Source organism: Argiope bruennichi, chromosome 9, assembly GCF_947563725.1.
Source record: "Argiope bruennichi chromosome 9, qqArgBrue1.1, whole genome shotgun sequence".
Taxonomy (NCBI): Eukaryota; Metazoa; Arthropoda; class Arachnida; order Araneae; family Araneidae; genus Argiope; species Argiope bruennichi.
Window position 1 is genome coordinate 91,401,174 of NC_079159.1, and position 16,985 is coordinate 91,418,158.

The 16,985-nt window shown below is 31.6% G+C and overlaps 1 protein-coding gene across 1 annotated transcript in view; it reads right to left on the minus strand.

Annotated features, from left to right (window-relative positions):
* The window catches only part of LOC129985014 (uncharacterized), a 144,214-nt gene that overhangs the window by 20,552 nt on the left and 106,677 nt on the right, over positions 1-16,985 (minus strand). Inside the window, exons 8-20 of the mRNA XM_056094944.1 lie at positions 16,678-16,740; positions 15,670-15,888; positions 14,025-14,204; positions 12,016-12,101; positions 11,428-11,509; positions 10,360-10,470; positions 9,450-9,560; positions 8,994-9,188; positions 8,184-8,405; positions 6,941-7,141; positions 4,621-5,060; positions 3,239-3,320; positions 3,034-3,144 (exon numbers count right to left, since the gene is read on the minus strand). Coding sequence (XP_055950919.1) covers positions 3,034-3,144; positions 3,239-3,320; positions 4,621-5,060; positions 6,941-7,141; positions 8,184-8,405; positions 8,994-9,188; positions 9,450-9,560; positions 10,360-10,470; positions 11,428-11,509; positions 12,016-12,101; positions 14,025-14,204; positions 15,670-15,888; positions 16,678-16,740 — 2,103 coding nt within the window. The remainder of the gene's footprint in view (positions 1-3,033; positions 3,145-3,238; positions 3,321-4,620; positions 5,061-6,940; positions 7,142-8,183; positions 8,406-8,993; positions 9,189-9,449; positions 9,561-10,359; positions 10,471-11,427; positions 11,510-12,015; positions 12,102-14,024; positions 14,205-15,669; positions 15,889-16,677; positions 16,741-16,985) is intronic.

Here is a 16,985-nt window from a genome sequence, read left to right on the forward strand (position 1 = left end):
CGAATCTTGTTCGATTCGAGGCTTATCAAAGCTTAATACTTTGAGAGAAATAGTGTAGGGGTGTTTAACATCCTAGAATAAATATAAATAGGATGAAAGATGGTGTTTGAAGATAATTAAATTTAATTTAATGAAAGTGAATCATTTTATATGTATAAAATATTTGGGTGGTAAGAAATATTACAAATTTTCCAAATGTTGTTATTTTAGATACATAAAAATCATATATTTAAGCTTTAAAAATTCATATATGAACTTTAACATAATATATACATACATACATAAAACTCATATATAAACTTTAATATTTTAAGTTTTACTAAGAATGATATTATAAACAAGGAACTTCATATATCTTCAATAGTAAAAAATACTGATTTCTAAAATTTTAAACTTCCAAAAGAAATGATATATGTATTTTAAAAAGTAAACAGTCAAAGGTCTAACATTTGAGGAAATGGTTTTCATATTAGATTCATATTCACACATCTTAAACTAGTTTCGTAACACAGTGAAAAGATGACAAGACTTAATAATCTAAAATAGATATTTTACTTTAAAATGGTTTTCTTATCTTAAATGTTTATATCACAGCCTAAGTTTCAGTCAAGCGTTTGACAGCATCTAATAATTAACGGAATAATGCCAATATTAGAACATTTATACCTATAATTAAAAGAGGAACATGGAACAAATATTTCAGATATTTTAATGGAATATTGTTAATTAATCGATAGGAATGATGTAGTAGTCAGAAGCAATTTTCCTGATCAGAAATAATAGAAATAGTCAGAAAGTAATTTTCTGACTATTTCTGATAGAGACGAAAAAAAAAAAAAAATTCCTCCCGGCAAGCTGGAAGGCAAAAGTAGATTCTTTTACATTTAAGTTACTATTTAACAACATAAATTGATGTTAGAAATAGTCAAAAATAGGGCTTGAAAATCACTTTTTCAGCTCATAACTTCTAAAATATTGCAGTTATAAAAAAAAACACTAATTTGTCTAATTTATTTATTTTTCTATTTTCAATATTAAGAAAGTTATAGCGAAATGAAAATTTCCACCTCCCACCATTTCCCATCCTCTTTGGGTTAGATGGGCCATTTACCAACTCGTCCAAGAGTTTTGCATTTTTAACAACATATTCCAAGCCAGTTAGAATTCAAACAAAATTACTCTAGTCATCCTGTTTACAAGGTAACATGGTCAAAGCGTTACGCTTATACGAGGGCAATTCAGAAACTAACCTCCGATTGGTCACAGTGCGGGTAGTGGGGGGAGTAGCGTGCCATCTGTGCATTCACACGCTCAGCAGGTCAGTCGGCATCACGCCGTAGTCGAGTGAACATCGTACCTGCGCTAGTTTAGTTTTTGTGGCAGTTTGAAATGTGTGCTGCAATAGAAAATCCCGCCAAATGTGAAGTGCGTGCTGTTAAGGTTTTTTACAGCCAAAGGATACTCTGCAGCAGCTATTCATCGTGAGATTTGTGCCGTGTACGGACCAAAAGTTATGAGTGAAGGAGTTGTCCGTGAATGGGTACGTTTATTTAAAAGTGGACGAGAAAACGTTCATGATGAAGAGAGGAGTGGTAGACCATCCTTGGTGACTGACGAACTCGTTCAGACAGTTGATGCAAAAGTTCGTGAAAATCGACGTTTCACAATGGCGGAGTTGTCTACTGATTTTCCACAGATTTCTAAGACTCTTTTGTACGAGATAGTGACAGCAAGATTGGGTTACCGTAAGTTCTGTGCACGATGGGTGCCCAAAATTCTTACCGACCACCACAAAAGTCAAAGAATGGCCTCTGCATTAGACTTTCTGTCACGTTATGAGGACGAAGGAGAACCATTGTTAAACAGAATCGTGACCGGTGACGAAACCTGGATTAAGTGCGTGAACCCTGAGACAAAAGAACAATCAAAGATGTGGGCACATTCAGATTCGCCTACCAAACCAAAAAAAGCCCGGCAAGATTTTTCTGCCAGAAAACTGATGGCAACGGTGTTTTGGGATGCCAAAGGGGTGTTGTTGGTTGAATTCATGGAACGTGGGACGACCATTAATCAAGACGTGTACTGTGAAACACTAAAAACATTACGACGGGCTATACAGAACAAACGCCGTGGTATGCTGACTTCCGGTATCGTTTTTTTGCACGATAACGCCCGTCCTCACTCTGCTCGCAGAACAACAGCCCTTCTTGAGTCCTTCAAGTGGGACGTTTTCAACCATCCACCTTACAGCCCAGATCTGGCGCCAAGCGATTATCACCTCTTCATGCGTATGAAGAAATGGCTCGGGTCCCAGTGGTTTGATGACGACGAAGAGCTCAAAGATGCGGTCACAGGCTGGCTCAAGGCACAAGCGGGTGATTTTTATGCAGAAGGAATTTCAAAGCTTGTGAAGAGATACGATAAGTGCCTCAATCGTTATGGAGACTATGTCGAAAAATATTGCAAAGATGTAGTTGTAAGATGTATATATTAAAATATTTTTACTTAACTTGGTGTATTTTTTTCAATCAACCGGAGGTTAGTTTCTGAATTGCCCTCGTATATATATACTTTTAAACAAAGGGTAGTTTTGGATTCTAGGAACCATGATCGGTAAAGAACTGAAGAAATTTTCCCGAAGTCTTGTCATGAGACTCATTGCAATAGGTAGTCTTGCTATAGGAATCTACCCAAAAGAAGTATGTCTTTGTACATCTCTCATAATTTGCATGTGATCATTAGTGACCAGACAGCAAAAAAGAAATTAGAAATCACCGAACTGTGCGATGACTTCTGAAATATATTTGATGGTATAAATCACTTTGTTATATAATTTTATGAATGTGTTTTCGATATTTTATAGACAGTTTTTTGTAATAAATTTGAATTTTGATGAGTGTGTTACGTGAATTAGCCGTTGTGAAATATATCTTCCCGATATGTTATATAATATTTTTTATCTACACATTTACCCGATTTTAAATATCCTACCCACCTGCAATTACCATAATGAAATTCCAGACCAATACATACCTCCTCTGATGATTCCACAGAAGCAGGATGGGCACACTTCATCGTCCCATTTCATGACCATACATCCGATTGCACACATGGGAATGGGACAGCGGGGCTCCACGTCAATACCTATAAATACACCAGAAAAACAAACCAATATATCTCAGTTATAAAGTAAAAGTAAAACATTTTTTTCATCGGTAAATGGGAGAAAGGGACTTACAAACTGGTATAGTCGGACAGGGTGTACGAATGCACTGCAGTCTCCTTATGACGCATTTCTGACCTTCTGGGCAATCCTTTTTCTGAAATAAAAAAAAGGATATATCATGAATGGTTCCATCCCAGCTAAAAAAAATAAATAATGGAACCATTACAGCAGAATCCCACCTTAATTGAAACAATTATTACTTAATACAAAATATTTTAAGTGTAAAAAAGCCGGCTTCCTGGCATAGGGATAGCGCTTCTTCCCCGTGATCCGCGCGTCCTGGGTTCGAGTCCCGGCTCGGGCATGGTTGTTCTTTATCTGTTCTATCTGTGAATGTGTTCTCCTGTAAAAAGGGGTTGTGCAAGCGAATGTGATGCTGAGTAGCTAAGTCGTACTGTTGGCCCTAGTTGGAGCTACTAAAACAAGAGGCGCTCCCCCACCGGCTTAAATCGTTGTCTTGGAAACAGCGGGCTTGCCCATGGCAAGTGTCATATGAAAAATATCAATTGTAAAAAAAGAAACGCTTTTTCTCCGGTATATCAATTTTAGAACGAACGATTCTTTCGTGAGATATAGAGATATTTGTTAAAAATTATATGTAAAATAAAAATAAAAAATCTTTAAGTTTATTTCAAAAATATTTTCTTTACTTTAAACTACTGTGATCTTACTTTGGTTCCAACATTAAAAAATGTTTCTTTTTTCTTTGATATGTGACATCTATGTTTCTTTTCTTATTTATGAATTATAAAGTGTTATGTCCTTTTCTGGATAAAAAGTAATGCAATTCTTAAAATAATGAAAATAAATGGATGGTTATTTTTATTGAAACAAGATATAAAAAATTGTAAAATTAAAAATATAAAAATCCTTTAATATGCGAGTTTTTTTCTGATTCTATTGCAGCATTTATGCTGTTAGTTTGAAAGTAAGTGAAGATTAAAACACATAATTCTATCAAGAATCCTATAAGAAATGCTGAAGAATCACGGCGAATCAGTAATAAGAGTGATAAATGTCCATAGAAATTGGAAACGAAGTAGAAAATATATAGTTTAAATGGCGCAGCTATTTGATGATGATCGTGACAGTGACTTTTAAATTCTAACTGCATTAAAAGGAATCTTAAATTTGATCATTGCTTAAAATTGTGTTTTAAACAACTAATATTAAACATTTTTTTAAGATAACGGATGCGGTAAGAAGCAACAATCTTTATAAAAGGAACAAAAAATCAAACTTCTGAAATATGAACTCTTTTAAAAATGATTTATGAGTAATTAATCAAATTTGTTGCTATTACTGCAGAATTTTATCACTCTAGAATCAAAAGTTGAACTAGCTGCTCCAAGAATATCTGGTCAGACGGATACACTATATCATCATACACTCACCTTGCACTTTTCATCATCTTCGTCATTCATTGCCTTTTCCTCAGCATACTCTGGATCGAAACTTTCCTCGTGTCCATAATCCACGTCTTCATTCCTGTTTTCGCTCGTCGCCTCATCAACTTCTTCTCGAGCCTCATCAGCCAGGCTGCTTTCGAATTCGCCAGGAATGTGGTCATCCACATTGTACAAACCAGACTCTAGGGGCTCTCCAAAGACAGGGTAGGCATGCCCACCGTTGTAGTGGTAGCCAGGCACTCCAGCGAACTGATCTTGGTCGTCGTCGCCGTGGATCAGGAAAAGCTTGTCTACTCCAGGCACTAATTCTTTTCCAGGCAAAGGAATGAAATCGGCCTCCAAGTCTTCGCGTTTCTCCGGCTCGCCTTCAGTTTCCTCTCCTTCGGGAACTTTGCCTCCTCCTCTTGCGGGTTTGTTGTTTGCATCTAGGAATAGGTATGGATTCATTAGTGAAGAGAAAAGTTATTCAGTTCAATATGAAATTATACCGGTGAAATTAACAAAGTGATATCATTAGCTACCTATAAAATTCTGTTTTAGGATGTATCACATCTCACGTAAATAATTCACGAAAATAATAGGAATGAAAATAATTCTAAATTTAAGAAAAGAATACACAGTATCACATTCCTATGTATAATAAAATTATCTTTAAGATATATACATATATATATATATATATATATATATATATATATATATATATATATATATATATATATATATGTGTGTGTGTGTGTGTGTGTGTGTGTGTGTGTGTGTGTGTGTGTGTGTGTGTGTGTGTGTGTGTGTGTGTGTGTGTGCGTACGTGCGTGTGTGTTATCACAGCTAAAGACCTTTAACCGAACATGTTTTTTTTTTTACCAAATTTCATTTCCAGAGATTTCTTAAGAATTCTTTCTTTCTTTTTCTTTTTTTATTGAGGAAGAGTGAAACGCCAACAATTCAATAACTTAACACACATATGAATCAAAATGTTTCCAAACGATTTAATAAAATTAATGATAATTGACTGTCTAAGCTAGTTGAAGGGAGCTATCAGGATTTAGTAAAATCCATGCGTGTATGCGATGCACTAGAACTGATTCTTTCTTCTGTGCTTTTTTTATATTTTTAAAATTAATGTTGTAAAATTGACTCTAAATAAAAAAATCTAAAACATAATTGTTACACTTATTGGATTTTTTAATGAATCCTAATGTTATTTTAGACAAACGGTATCTTAAATTGCTTGTTTTCAGTTGAGAGACCTTAATAGATATTTTTGTTTTTAAAACTCTTATTGCAGCATCATTATAAATAATCCAAAAACGTTATGTCAAATGAAAGCCTTTCCTTTTGTTACAATGTTCCAGACTCTTTGTTTATGAGGAATTTTTGTTCTATCCCAACTATGAATCTGTGCTATACGATACCGTCTTACGGAAGGTATTTGAAGTTCCGAAATGAATTATAGTAATTTGTCTAGATGTCACCTAATGCTTTTATTAGGTGTTGAAATGTTTTTTTTTAATATTATAACAAATCATTGCATATAAAACATTTTTCAGTAGCTGCAAATCGAGAACAATAAATGTAAAAATTTTAAGCAAAGTCCGACCCACTGTAATTAAGTGTTTGTTTTCTTTAAATTGCGAATTAATTATATTTTTTTCTTTCGTAATACTTAAAATAATCAACAGATTCATCACTTGGACTCATAATGCTCTATATATTCCTGAATGACATTTTAATTAATTAATCCGGATAAAATTAATTAATAAAATAATCGAAATTATATTAATAATTTCACAAATGTATCATTTCTATATTGCTTTTTTTTTACAATATTTTCTTAATACTAATAAATAATAATTTAGACTGACTATTCTTTTGAACATTTCTAAATTGTCTTTTTTTTTCCCAATATTTTCTTTATACTAGCAAATAAGAATGAATTGATTTTTTAAACTAACAAAAAACAATTTAGTTGCTAATCTTTCTACAATAAGTAAAATTTATTTTTATTTGAAAAAAACCCGGATATTTACTAATGCAAATCATAGATTTAATCACATAATTACAAATGTGACAGAATAAAAATCTATGATTTTCTGTGTAAATTCTATATGATAATGTATTAACACACCAATCCTACATCATTTCGAAACTACCAGTTTATTTATTTCTCCTCCACCATTTTGATCAAGCATAAAGCAGGAAAGATGTCAGAGACTTGAAATCCGCTGTTTTAATTCATTCCTTATCTTTTGACCCGATCTGTAAACTTTTAAGAGTGGCGAAGCGAGGCAGGAAATGTGATTACCGGCTTGCTCTCCGAAGGAACAGACGCACCCCCGGCATCTTCCTTCCGGCACGTTGGTCTCGAGTTTACAGTGGGCCGGACACTGCGGTTCCTCCTCACAGGGAGACTCGCACAGGCACTTCTGGCAGCCGTTGTCCTCGGTGATCACGCTGCAGTTGTATCCCAAACAGGTGGGGGGAGGACACTCCTTCGCCTTGTTGTCTGGAATGAAAGAAGATTTTGTATTTATTGCGCAATTCATTTTGATGGTATAGGCTGGAAAATGAAACGTTTCCCGATGTATGATAGCACTAAATCATAAAATATTTAAATAAATTATAAAAATCAAAGGTAGGAATTAAAACAGATAATGATTATTTTTTTTTAATTAGAGGGAGACTTATCATTCAATTAATTTATAATTAAAGTTCGAGCGTGGAACACGGAGCTATTTTATGAGAAATGTCGTGCTTTTGAGTCAGGGTCGCATAGGGAAGATTACAATTTTTTTCGCGGAATTTCGCACCTCACATGTGAGAAATATTATTTGTTTGGAATTGGCTCTACAACTTTCACGCTACCTTCGCTTTAGTTTTCTTAGCTTTAAATCTGCCTATAACTATCCATCTTATTGAATCATCGAATGGATTATGGCAGTTCATTTTTACTGCAACTAGGCTAACTCTTGGGATTTGATATAATATTCATAACACTGCAACCAAAACTTCCTGATAATTAAACGATCAAAATTCACATTCTGCAACAAAATTTATTCTAAATATTGTTTATTCAGAACTGAATACTAATATTGTGCGACCTGTTCTTCAAAATACATATATTATAAATTTTATCTATTTTACTGGGGCAATGTTGAAATATTGTGAAGAACAAGTTCTTTACTTGACCACAGAACAAGTTCATTATTTGGAGTATTCATAAGTCATATTATTTGTTCTCCGACCCGGCCGAAGGCACATTGATAATAAATACTGAATGACGGGACCCCCGCAACAGTAACATTGGTAGGAACTGTGGTTGAGCAGTGCAAGCGAGTGTGTGATTGTCGTTTTCATATGTTAAAATCAGACTTCTGCCCTCTGGTGTTCCGGGATCTTTACCTTCAGAAGCTACTGCACCCCTCTTTCCCCGATCCCTTCGGCTTGGTTTCACTTGGTTTTCACTCTAGGGGGGGGGTAAGCAACAACAACAACATAACAGTTCATCAATAGTTTCATAGTGCAGACACTGAGAATCAGATTTTTACCTCGTATGGATCTGGAGAGTTTGCAGACGCATCCGGGACATCTTCCGGGCTCCGTGGTTTTCTCTATTTGACATCCTTCTTGACAAACGGGCGCGGGACATGGTGCCTTGCAGTTGCAGTAGGGACAGCCCGATTTATCTTCCCCCACCGTGCAGTTAAGGCCATTGCATGAGACGTCACTGCAGCTCTCCAAAATGGGCTTCGAATGAATATATTCCACAGCTGTGAAGAAAGAAAGCGTAAAAGTTTTAAACTGAGATGCAATAGAAGTTTTAGAATACAAATGATAATAAATATTTAAAGAAATCAGAGACAGGACTAAATATTTCAGATTGGAGCTTCATAAATTTTTATCTCTTGAGATCTCTATCAAGTAAAAAAAAAAAAAAAAAATTGCCTTATTTTTGGGTGAATTTTTTTCCGCGAATCTCAATACTTATATGCATATGGAGATTAAAAACGATCCAAGAGACGTCAGTAAAATATAAATGAAAAATCCATTTAATACAGTTGTTTGGTAAGTTTTATTAATTATTTTAGCTATGACGATTTTCTTAATAATGACAGTGCAACTGAGAGGTTGAAGTAAAACTGTTTTTGGGGTTGAATTTAAATGGTTAAACATTCATTTTAGAAACCCCAATAATTTGAATTTATTACTTTCATTACATTCAAATTATTAAACCTCAATAATTTGAATTTATTATTATTAAAAGTGCAAATGTCTTAAGTAGCACGAAAAGCAATCTTGCTACAGGTTTTGAGCCTTCAGAAATGTAGTCTGCAAAGAAAATAAATGGCACATTTTACCTGTTGTTGAGTTTTTACACTGACACCCACATTCCAGTCCGCTGTTTTCGGGTACATCAAGGTCCAGATCACATCCTGCCGGACACTCTTTAGGTTTACAGGACAACTGGCAACGGCATTCGGCACAACCCAGAGAGTTCACGGCCATAGTGCAATTGAAACCTCTGCATGGTGAACTTGCACACGCTCTTTCTTCTGAAAGATTATAAGACATTAATGTCCGAGGTTGATATTTATTCTTTAAGAAATACTAATTGAAATTTAAAGATACTTTATCAGTGGAGAAAGCTCTATGGAAGTAGATTAAATCACATTAATATTAATTTCCATTTTCATGATTTATATATATATATTTCTTTAAATTCTCTTCTATTTCACATTTTTTATAGATTTATAATACACATGTTTATGATCATTTTTTTAATTATTATAATCATACTTTAAAAACTTCCTTACCCAGATTTCCCTGTGGACACTTGCAGATGGGACACCCTTCTTCATCTCGGCCAGTGAGGATGCAGTTCTCTTCGCAAGATTGCACACGACAGGTCAGCTTGTATTGCGGTTCTGCAAGGGAACGGGCATAGGTATATTTAAGGCACTTTGGACAATCAGAACACCTAATCAAATTTTGGTTATACATGAAAATTATTGTAGCAACCATAAATGAGGTAATATTCTTTTCCCTAGTATCCCAGCTTATCATTTACTAAGTAATCTCTTTTGACTTAGTAAGTGATAAGCTACTCCCTAAGGGCCATTACTCTATTCACCTGTTACGTCTGGAGGTTAAGAACTCTGAGTTCCTCACATTCCTCTCAAATCGGCAAATAGTTGTAGCCCTTAATGAAAAAGAGATTTTATTGAAAATTTTAACGGATGCTGAATGGAAGCCTGGTGAATGATGACCGACTTTGGCAACAAACTTGGCGACCATTTAGCCATTTTGTTGACAAAATGAAGTATCTCGAAAATGCATTATTCTTGCTACTATCTCTGTCAGTAACAACGACCCAGATCCTTCTACAAAATTCAATACCCTATCTCAGAGACTGCAGAAACCCGTGAGACAAAACTGAAACAATAGTCGAGGGAATTTCCCATTTAGAGTTTTATCTCCAGAGAGTTTTCTCTGAGCACTTTTGTTCTGTTGCGGCGAAATAACGATTTTCTGCTTATCTGTTTTTCATTTCTGCATGTGATATTTTCATGTATGCGTTTACTGAGATTTTCTACACCTACACTTTTTTGTAGAACAGAGCATCCTTATCGAGCTTGTTGGACATTTCATTACACACCCACAAAAAGTATTTTCAATAACAACATATATAAAAGAAAGCATACGAAATCGTTCTGAATCAATTACCTTTTATTTGTTCCTTGCAATAACAGAGTGGGCAGTTATTTTCGTAGGATCCTATCTCGGTGCAACCTTCGGGACAAGAGCTCTGTCCACAGCCAAAAGATACTTTTTCACCTAGTTAAAGAAACAAGAATATGAAAAAATACAGTCAAAAAGTTATGTATAAGAAAGAAATAAAAGCCCATCTATTCTATTTTATTCAAGACCTATTCATTTCTTAAAAAGTATCGAAAACAATGAAACGATGATTTATAAGCAATCATTACTACAAATATAAGTTTTATACAATTCTTATGCTCATGTTCTCTGAGAATTTCACGTTCAGATTGTAAAACCTTTTTTTCTTTATTTTTTTAAATAAATCTATGTTTAATGAAATAATTAACTAAGATTCTATCTTGGATAAGAATTTACTACGATATTATTTCAAAAATTAAAAATTAGTTTTCGTTAACCAATGGAATTAAACTAATAAACATTCTGGAAACAAGCTAATGTCATATTTGTAACTAAGTTCATGTTTATGTTTTAAGTTTAATGCACATTTAGAAAATTAATTAAATATACAATGTTTTCTGTTGCACAAGCGTAGTTTAGTTGAGTTATATTAACTTCCCGCTTTAAAACAACAATTTCTGTTATTTAAATACAAAGACGAATTAAAAAAAAGTTAAGACGTTAATAAAAATAAATTAAATATTTTTATCTTAATTAACTATGGGTCATTTGAAACTGATCTGTTGCATATCTCTAAATCCTATCTGCTTACATACAAACCTCTATATACTCTTCTTTCAGTTTGAGCTTTTATTAAATTATCTCAAAAACTATTAAATATAAAGGCTTTACAAATAATTTAATTTTGATTCATACACTAGGATATTTTCAATAAGGCTATATTGTATACTTATATATTGCATATTTTCAAATAAGGCTTGCATACTTTTAAATATATGTTATTATATTGTAAGGAACAAGGAAGCAAAACTAAATTAGAATGATCAGAAAAAATATTAACATTAAAGCCATGCGAAATTTTTTGTGTTTCAATAGAAAAAAATATTATCTTACATTTAGGAACGGGTAGGCATGGTTCTTTATCACAGGTCTGTTGGACAAGCATACAACGCTCATCAGAAGCGCATTGCATATTCTGTAAAGAATAAAAAAATAATTAAGAAATCTTCACTTTTATTTAAATATTTCAAAAATAACATGATATTAAAACATTGCTTGAAAGTAACTTTTTTTAATTAAGCTTCTTTATCTTAACTATAATTTATTGATTCAATTAAAATCACATCTTATGTGTTTTATAAAATTCACTCGAAATAACTCATAAAAAAATTGTGAACTCTTGTAGAAAAAAAGTAAAATCTCTGAAATAATGATAATTGTCAAGAAATTATTATTAATAATTAATTATTAATCAATTTTATAAAAAATATTTCCAATGGATAGCTTGTTTAATGAATTTTCTGATTTTAAATCCAAAAAGTCATTGCATCCATGACCGACATATTAACAGCTATTGCGTGAAAAAAATCTGGCATTACAGATGCAAATGAGGTAAAATATAAACAGTATAGGAATTATAATAATAAATTAATAAAATAAAATAAATGAATTTATTTGACATAAAGCTGAAAAATTGCGTACCTTGCATTCTTGGATGAGTCGTTGAACAGAATCTTTTTCCTTTTCTTCATTCAGTTCTTCCTCTTTCTTTTTATTTTCAGTATCAACTGAAATGAAAATGGTACATGTTAAATAATATAAATTGATTCAATAATGTTAAACATTATTAGAATTCATTCTCTATTGATATTTATTTAGGTTTTACACACATAATGATAATAATAATGCATATAAATACATAACAAATATGAATCGTATATACAAAAATTTAATTTTATTCTAAAGTTACAATAAAAAAGAAATATACACATATCAACATTTATATTGAAGAACACGATTTAAAAAAATTACTAATTTTTTAAAATGAAAATATGTACATGGAGCAATATTTCTTTTGCTGTTGGAGACTAAAATTCCCTGAGTATTTACTTATATGATATCAATTAGCTATTTAAAATAATTAAACTTACTACATTAATTATTGATATTAACATAACATAAACATCAAATTTAGAATCTAAATATTTAACTTAAAATATGAATATTTCGATTATCATTTCATCATTAAAATGTTTTATTTGTGAAGATTTTTTAACATGTTTACTGCCTCTCAACTCAAATTCACTGTTATCAGGTGTCTTCGTGTGCACACGATCAGGTGTTTTCGTGTGCACTTGTCATGGATGGAGAGGCGAGCTCTTTTCTCACTTTCATTTACAACTTAATGCACTTTAAAATTCCTGACTGACTATCATTAACTAATAAACAATAGATTTAATGAGAAATACAAATATAGAAAAGAATGCATTTGAATTCGTTTACGATGAAATATAAAGAACAATTAATATCATTTTTAAATATTTCTTGCTATATCGTACTTCAGCTAGTAAAAATAGCTTTTTCGTTCCGAAGTTTCCTCGGGAAAAATATCAATATTTAAAATTAATTCTAGGTCAAATTAAAAATTAGAATCTGAATTTAAATTCAAAGAAATATTTAAAAAAATCCGGATTTCTCACTAAAATTATTTAAATTATTAGTTTGAATATTTTTTACGATATTTCAATAGCTTGCTAGGCAATAAATAATATGAATAATAATAAAATAAAACATCTAATAGTTTTTCATTATCAATGACATTTGATATTACGTTAAATTGTGCAATTTACAATGTAAAATCAGAATTTATGGTTTCCTCTTAAAATATATGATGTTTTCACTATTTTACATAAAGGTAACATTGCTGAAAGGTGTTTATATATCCTTAATTTCAATATGTTATGGCATAAAACAAATAATAACAAATAAAATATGTAAAAAATAATATTTTTAGATACTAACAACTTATTAATAATAATTTAATTGGAATTTTGTTTCTATATTTTTTATTAATAATATAAATTGATGTTTGTCTATTTTAGAACAATAAAAAGTAAACTTGATGATGCTCAACTTAAATTTCCTAAATAAGTGAAATAAAAAAATAAGAATATTTTAAGGCTAAAATAAGAAAAACTTTCGTCGTTTCTTTTAAAATTAATTTGTTATGTTTCTAACCATTTACTCAATCATAAAATAATTCTATGTTACAATAAACACAAAATATATTTTATTTTGAAGGAACACATTATATCACTCTTCATATTTACACAACCCATATTTTTTTTAATATTTTAATTTGAAAATTGGAATTTTTCACCAGCAGCTGCAATTCGATTTTCATAAAGAATTGATAAATAATTTAATTTCTCCATTGTCCCTCAGCCTTTTATTACTGTTTTACTTTACCATTCGCCTAACAGTCTTATGTAATATATTTATTTATTTATCTCCTAGATAAAATACATTATAAAGGGGGAAAGCGAGGGTATCGAGATACCAGAAATGTGTCTGAATAGACTGAGATGATCGAATCCAGACAAACAAATCGAGGACCTATAGTTCTAACACCAAGCTACATATTACCGTCCCTAAAGGATCTCTAACGATTCAAAGGTGTCTACTAGGAATAAAAAGGAATTTGTGCTTACAGAGGGCGGTGCTATTGATTTGGCAAATGCATCCTGAGCACTCATTATTGGGGTTCTCTGGCTGGCACATGGGAGGGCAGGGCATGCAGCGGGACTTGCATCGACAAATCTGGCAACCGTCCGCCTGCTTAACCAGCCAGCAGTTGGTCCCTTTGCAAATCGGATCGGGACACAACGTACCTGCAGGTACGAAAGGCAGCATTAGGAAAGCGGCCAATCCAATCTTCAATACATCAAGACATTTAATTAAGAAAATTATCGCTGTTTTAAAATTTTATTTCTTTGTGAAGTAAAAATGCTTTTTAAACTCATGGATTCAAGGACTGGTATGGTAAAATATAGCCATGAATAAATACTTCATCGTAGTAATTTTTTTTTCCTTATAATTAATTTCGAAAGCTGTGTGTGGTTTTATTTCTAAATTATCAAACGATTATTCATTTCTTTATTATTTCAAAAGTTATTTTATTTGTAAAATAAAATGACAATTTTATTTCTTATCTACCAAACGATAATTTGGTTTTTAAATTAAAATGTCAATTTTATTTCTTATCTACCAAACGACAATTTTGTTTTTAAATTCTGAAACAATCATTTCATTTCTGAGTTAATTATACTTAAATTCTTTTTTACATATATGATACTCAGCCATTTAAAAGCAATATATGGAGTTGTTTTCTAACTGTAATATATTTGCTGATATTCGGAAATCTTTAGTTGAACTTGCGGCATTTAAAGTTAATATATGTATATTGAAAGAATTACTCTATTTCTTTAAAAAGGGATCACAAAAACTGCTGGCTGGTTTAAATTAATCAAATTCTCTAAGTATAAAATATTATCATATATTAATGACATATTGAGTTTTATTAGAATGTAATTAAAAATCTAGTCTTAAAAAAGAACATGATTCTTTCCTTTCTTTTTTTTATATTAAAATTCTGAAAAATTACTGCCTAATTAATTCTTATCTTTCTAAGGGGAGGAAAAAAAACGCATCTTGCATGCCAGCACATTATAACCCATGAAATGAATGTAAAAATGCACAAGACAAAAATATATCCATGTATGAATGAAATAATTAAAGAATCGTTTGATTTTCAAATTCCTTGAAAAGAATCAGACATATTGAAGGCTGCATTACTGCAAAAATAGGATTCTGGTTATTTATTTTTGTCTTTAATATTTTTATTGGTTATTAATTCTTTTTAATTCAAAAGAATTAAAAATAAATTTAAAAAATAATGTGATATTACATATTAGAGATAATTTTATTAAAAAGTCTTTCGTTCGATTTAAGTTATAATGGTATTTTAATTATTAAAAATGCTTAACTGTAACTAAAAGTGGTTAACTTAGGGAGAATAAATTAAGATAAGGCTTCCCTATCCTGCTATGAGGCCTTAAATTTTCTAAGCAGTTAACAGGCCTTCTAAACAATCACACGCAGCTCTTCTCTTTCTCTTTGTCATAATACGTCGAAATGGAGGTCAATCAACTAATTTTCAAAAATATTTAAATGCAAACTAAAAGAAAATACGGCCACAAAATTTGATCACCAATTTTGGAGTAATAAATAACTCAACGATCATCTGGAGTCACCGGGTTAATATGCAAACAATGGATGAGAAAAAAAAAAACTTACTAGTTTTCTCTTCGCATGTGTAATCGGGGCAGCAGGAGTGGGGCTTGTAAACAGCTTTGCAATTAGTGTAATCGTTGTTCGGTGGCGGCGGGCACGAACTGTGAATGCACGTGAAATCTGGCGGGGTCTTGCAGGTGCACGTGACGCAGTTGGTAGGGTGCTTGATGTCCAGGACGTGACCGATGGGGTAATATCGACTCTCGAAAAAGCACATCTCGTCTGGAACATGAAAATCATTCGTGAATACACAGCTTAGAAACCTCTCGCAGTCTGAAGTATTAATGTGTCAGAATATTATAAGTTTGGGAGGGAGGGGGATTCTTGATCATTTTTTCTTCCTTGCAGAAAATGTTTGTATTTATTGGAGAAAGGTATATTTCTCATGCATTTGTATTCATGTGTTTCTCAAGAGAAATATGTATAATTTGTCTGAATAGCAAAAATACAAACGTTGCCATTTGTTACATGCAAATTTTGATATTATCTTTAAAAAATTTCTCATAAAGATATTTTTTTAAATTCTTGGTGATACACTCGTTAGTTCACCCTTGTCCATTTCTATAAAAAAAAATATTTTTAAAAAATTGATTTTTAATACTTAGAATTAAAGCATTACTACTTTATTAATGAAAAAGATTGACTACTTAAAAAAATTACATATATTAAGTGCTGAAGTTACCACGTAAGATAGGCATTTCCACAAAATGAATGTACTATTTCATTCCGTTACCATAACCAATGAAAAAAGTGCAAACATCAGATGACCTGTGACTGTTGTATAAAAGGCTAGAGCTTCATTAAGAACTTAAAATTTATTCGCCTGCTCTATTTCTAATCTTACATTGTTTCTAAATATTTTTAAATACTTTCCTACGGATCAAATTCTTTCATTTCTAAATTAACTAAATTTTGAGATTTTTTTTTCCTAACAAATTTTGTTGAATTTTAAGAAATCACCAAGAAAAATTTTGAAAACAAAAATAAATCAAAGTATATATTTCTTCTCACCTTCATCATCATCTGATTTGAAACTCGCTCCTCTGTTTGGCTTGAAATCAAAATCGTCGTCAGCTATAACAAAAGGCATTTGAAATCAAACTAGAATCTCAAAATTTTAAGGCAAATAAATGAATATTAATAAATGTTTAAATGCACTAATATTTAATAACAAACAGTATTTTAATCATTATGTTTTAAAAATAAATAAATAGAATAAAGTATACATTCATTCCCAAAACTCAATATGGATAAAAAAGTTAGAAAAACCAGAGAATCACCCTTTCCAGCTCAAACCAATGTACCGATTTCGCAAATTT